This window comes from Ranitomeya imitator, chromosome 1, assembly GCF_032444005.1.
Source record: "Ranitomeya imitator isolate aRanImi1 chromosome 1, aRanImi1.pri, whole genome shotgun sequence".
In the NCBI taxonomy this organism is placed as follows: domain Eukaryota; kingdom Metazoa; phylum Chordata; class Amphibia; order Anura; family Dendrobatidae; genus Ranitomeya; species Ranitomeya imitator.
This window is the reverse complement of record NC_091282.1, coordinates 712,230,111-712,235,393: the sequence shown is the minus strand read 5'-3', so window position 1 is coordinate 712,235,393 and position 5,283 is coordinate 712,230,111. Positions and strand designations below refer to the sequence as shown.

Genomic DNA, 5,283 nt, shown 5'->3' with positions numbered 1-5,283 from the left:
AAAAATAAAAACAAATCTGCAGTAGATTCTTAGGGATTGTACAGGTTGTTAAAATCACCTTCATAAGAATGCGGTGTTGTGCGTTTGAGAAATAAAGAACATTCCACACAAAAGGGAATTTCTCTTCTCTGTGTAACAGGTCTGGAAGTTTTCTTGTATAACCTTTTTTTTTTTTCTAACCCCAGAACAGGATAAGTCTGGTTCAATGTGTTCTGCACTTGCAGTGTGTGTGACTACTTGGAATTTCCCAGCCCTGTGCACACAGAGCATAGACAGGAGGCAAGCTGAATCCACGCCTACCAAAAATCCCCATATGTGCAATCACTATGTTAAAAAGCTGAGCACACACAGATAGGGCTCACATCTCTCACTGCTCAACACATTGCACTTGGGCGCCAGCTGGATTATTGCTTTTTTTCCTGCAAACCCGAGACATTCCCATTGCTTTTTTTGTAGGTCGATCCATTAGATTGCTTTGGAACCTTTATTTTTAAAGGAAGGTTCCAAAAAAGCGAACTTTTTTTTTTTTTTAAGGTTGTTTTTTTTCCCAACCGTATAGGAAATATATTCAAAATGACTACGAGATACATGGATTATTCTGGAAATATGATGGCGGATGGCGATATCAGGATGCCTGGGAAAGACAAGCTGTTGCAGGCCACTGAAGATAGAACCGACAGTGGACTGGACTCTCTGAGAGAAGAGGACTATAATAATATGCTCAGAGAGACCCAAAATTTGTCCATCCATTCGGAACAAAACATCCAGGACTATGAGCCGGAGCCATGGAAAATGCAAGCAAACGAGGATGGCGATACGTAAGTGATCCTCAAATGCAATTATTATTTTATTTTTTTATGCTAAAAATAGGTTATTTCTATATAAAGAATGTACATTCTTAATATCTATTCTTAAGCCTTTATATTGGCCAGGCCAGCCAACACATCCTATAATAAGGCGCAGGAATATTTTTATTAATTGCAAAAAAAAAAATCTAAATTCAGTTACATACTTTTTTTTTAAGAAACTGCCTGTGACGCAATAAAACTAGGGTGGCACAAGAAAAGCAAAAAAAAATAATATATTATAAAAAGCGCATTGCACAACACGACTTTTTGCAGAATTAAATTAGCAGCCAGCATTTTTATGTTTTTGTTTTATTTTATTCTTTTGCATCGTGGTAAAAAAATATTTCCATCAATGTGCATATTTTGTTACGATAACGTATCAAAGAGGAAGGAAGAATTATTTTGTAACTAAAGCGCTATTTTTTTTTATGGCGTTGCTATATCTTTTTCTGGATTTTCCCTTCCTCTCTTTGTAGGCTTGAGAGGGGTGGAGGAGGGGAGGAAGGACATGGTTGGGGGAGGGTAGAGTAGGCCATCTTGTTCTGTGATCTGACTTGCTTGCTTGGGGAGGTGGAGCACTGAAGCTATTCGGAAAGTCCCTGGCTTGTGGCCAGGAAAGAAAAAAAAAAAAGCAAACTGCTCATATGAGAAAGCGGAAAACAACAGACATATCTAGAGAGGCAACACATAGCAAAAAAAACCCAGCTTACACAATACTGGACTTACTGATGGGGGAGGGGAAATAACTCGGGGTTGACGCAGAGCAATGACTACATGTTACAATCATATGATGAATAGTGACATGATGCTTACCGTATTTCCTTTTATATAACTTTGATCAGTTTTGTTTGATTCCGTGTCATTATTTTTAACAGTTTTTTTTTTTTTTCCCCAGACTTCTTCATTTGGCAATTATTTGTGAAATAAATGAAGTGGCAGTGAGTGCGATCAAAAGATCCTACAGAGATACCTTCTACCTGAACCGACAGAATAATCTTCTCCAGGTAAAGAGACCTTAAACAATCAACTTATTTAAGGAATTTGGTTTAAATCTTTGAAAAAAAATGGAATTTACAGTGTTGCGAAAACTAAGGAAACAACTAAATCTTATTGTTCTTTCTCCCCCTTCTGTTTACAGACTCCTCTTCATCTCGCCATCATAACCGATCAGTATGAAATTGCGGCAAATCTCCTAGAAGCCGGTTGTGATCCAGAAGTTAGGGACCATAATGGAAATACGGCTCTACACATCGCCTGTGAGAAGGGATCTCTGCAAGGGGTTGGCGTTATTGTCCAGAACTGCAAATCCCACCTAAAACCACTCCTACAGTACACCAATTATAATGGTAGGCATCGGTGACATTAGTTTTCATATTAAAAGCGTGAAATGCGAAGTATCCAAAATTGTAGAAATCTCATGGTGCGGTTATTTCTTTCCACAGGTCAATCATGCCTACACTTGGCATCCATTAATGGCTTCCTTGCTATAGTGGAGAACCTGATCATGTTGGGAGCAGATGTTAATGCACAGGTGAGGTTCTCTCTACTAGAACGTTGGCTACACACAGTTTTTGAGCTGTCTTGCATAATTTTCCGAGATTGTGTTTGGCTTAGTAGTTTAACATCCATTTTTAATTATTTTTTTTTTTTTAGGAACCATCCAATGGCCGCACAGCTCTGCACTTGGCCGTGGACAAACAAAATCCAGACCTCATGTTTTTGCTGCTCAAGCATGATGCAGATGTGAATAGAGTCACCTATGAAGGCCACTCGCCGTGCCAACTCACCTGGGGGAGAAATAACCTCCAAATTCAACAGCACCTGCTCAGTGTGACAGAGGAGAACCTGCAGCACCTACCACATGACGACGAAGAAGACGACGACAGCTCAGAGTCCGAGTCGGAACATTCAGACGATGAGGTAAATATTAGGACTTGGATATTTCTTTATCGTTGGACTAAAGTTCAGAAATTCTATGGAGGCAGAACTTGCGAATACTGCGGGTGAGATAGTAAGAGCAGATGGTGCCACCTCCTTCATCGGTGGGCTTTAAGAACCTCTGCAGTCCTCCCTTTTTCCAGATACTTGCAATAGATGAGTCCCAGGCCGTGTACACTTGGTGCAACCCTCCACAAGGTTATAGCAATACAGAGAAATCCTGGAACTAGGGTACCAGATGTCCTTCTTTATTAGTACAGTAAAATTGCAACGTTTCTAACGCACATGGCCTTTATCAAGCCATAAAAAAGAGAGATCTAGCTTGATAAAGGCCCTCTGCGGTCAAAACGTTGTGATTTTACTGTACTAATAAAGTTACCAATGGAGGACGTCTGGAGCCTTGGTTCCTGGATTTCTTTTTTTCTACAGAGACTACAAATAAGGGTCATGAGTCTCATTACTAATTTAGAAGGTGAGAGAGCTCCCAATTCCAGTCATGTATCACAAAAGGGCTACTTGCTGCAGTTTTGATAAAATCCCTGAGTTGCTGAAGAGCTACCAGTTATCTGAATGACCGAATCCACTGACTGACAGCTTTTTGCTTATGCACAGTGGACACTGAAGACAGCCAATCGGTGGTGGGGGCGGGGTTATACAGAGCTCTCGAATATGGAGGACTGCCTGGCAGCAGATCTAGTAGTCCTTCAGTGTTAATCTCCTGCTTATAAAACTGATTTTATCAGAACTACAGCTAGCAGCCCAGTAAGAGACACATCACCCCTACATTATGCTGCTCTCAGATTAGGTTGCAAAAACCTGATGTCAGATTCCCTTTAAAACACATGAGATACATTTGAGGGGGGTGAATGATAGTTCTAGACTTCGGTCCAGTATATAATCAAATATTTGAGATTTTTATGTACTAAATTCCATGTTTTTCTCTTTACAGTGCATGTATGATGACGTTTGCATATCTGCATGCTCAGGGACGCTGTAGACCAGTGCAGCGTTAATCCAGAAGCATAATGTATATGGACAGAATTTTCCACGTACAGGATCTGACAGCACTGGGACCAGTGATGCCTCCCACCGAATCTCAGACACGGACGTGCCTCCAGTCTAGAGGTTGTGAGCCTGAGGTGCTTGTGCTGTTCTGAAGCCTCAGATGTTCTGCGCGAATCATGAAGTGGATGTGTCTAGAAGAGCCCAGATCCAACATATGGTTTCAGAATTCAAGAATCTGACCGGAAAAATAAGGAAAAAAAAAAAAAAAAGACATGGGCCTGACACCGGAATGACTACTTCCCAGAGAGGACAAACATCTTTTTCGATTAACCAGTGGTGAAGAACAGAATATTAACATTTTACCTTGTATGGGTGTAGCTAGTAAATAACAGCTGGTAATACTGCTAAGGGGGAAAAAAAAGACTCGTACAGATAAATGTTAGACCTATAAAATGGTCCGAACAATAAACTACAGAATGTATAAATTGTAAATAATGTACATGATTTATTTTTATATGAAAGAGATATTTATTAAAAAAAACAAATGTAAAATGAACTTTTTTTTTCCTTTTAAACTCACAAAACATCCTTATTTTTCCAAACAAGGTTAGCGCAATATCACCTTGTCAAGGTTATTGAAACCTTTCCAATGTTGGGGTTTTTCCTGCATAATGAAAAATGTAATACTGGTTCCTTGTTAACCTGACATTAAAAAAAAAAAAAAGCAATACAAGTAGTAAATTAAGCCTCACACACGTGGGAAGAACATGGAAATAAGAAAATCAAGCAATTTGCTGCCTCCTATATACATTTTTACATGAGTGTTTTAGCTACAATGGAAGAAGTCATCACTAGTGATAAGCGAGTATACTCGTTACTTGAGATTTCTCGAGCACACTCGGGTGACCTCGGCGTATTTTTTAGTGCTCGGAGATTTAGTTTTCATTGCCGCAGATGAATGATTTACATCTGATAGCCAGCATAAGTACATGTGGAGGTTGCCTGGTTGCTAGGGAATCCCCACATGTACTTATGCTGGCTAACAGATGTAAATCATTCAGCTGCGGCAAGAAAAACTAAATCTCCGAGCACTAAAAAATACTCGGTCACCCGAGCGTGCTCGAGAAATCTCGAGTAACGAGTAAATTCGCTCATCACTAGTCATCACCAGTTAGTCAATTTCTGCCTTAATTCAGCTGGTGAGCATGAGACCCACTTCACGCACAATTTAGGCCACATTCACACATCCTTGTGAAGTTCGATGGGCTGTCCAAATTTTTTTTTTTCTAATCGGACAGTACACAGATCCATTGAACAAATCTTATTCTGATCCTCAAAATGGGATTATAATAGGACATGCTCTGAATCTCACACTCGGATCCGTGATGTTTACAGATGTCAATAGATTATTGAAACGCTATGGGTCTGTGCGCTGTCTGATAATATTTCACGGATGTGTCAGTGTGGCCCTGTACTTTGATATTTTTTCCTT

General features: G+C 39.8%; 1 protein-coding gene across 1 annotated transcript; it reads left to right on the top strand.

Annotated features, from left to right (window-relative positions):
• The first annotated feature begins 255 nt into the window (after positions 1 to 255).
• On the top strand, positions 256 to 4,347 carry NFKBIA (NFKB inhibitor alpha). Its single transcript, XM_069732263.1, has 6 exons — positions 256 to 818; positions 1,744 to 1,852; positions 1,987 to 2,194; positions 2,291 to 2,379; positions 2,502 to 2,768; positions 3,736 to 4,347. Exons 1-6 carry the CDS (start codon positions 574 to 576, stop codon positions 3,781 to 3,783), a joined length of 966 nt encoding a protein of 321 aa, XP_069588364.1. The 5' UTR covers positions 256 to 573; the 3' UTR covers positions 3,784 to 4,347.
• The last annotated feature ends 936 nt before the right edge of the window (positions 4,348 to 5,283 follow it).

Excerpts from the sequence above, each read along its gene's own strand:
- NFKBIA (XM_069732263.1), top strand. The coding sequence starts at position 574 with ATGACTACGAGATACATGGATTATTCTGGAAATATGATGGCGGATGGC. Across the intron at positions 2,195-2,290 it reads ACAGTACACCAATTATAATG|GTCAATCATGCCTACACTTG; the intron begins GTAGGCATCGGT and ends TTCTTTCCACAG. Across the intron at positions 2,769-3,735 it reads CGGAACATTCAGACGATGAG|TGCATGTATGATGACGTTTG; the intron begins GTAAATATTAGG and ends TTCTCTTTACAG.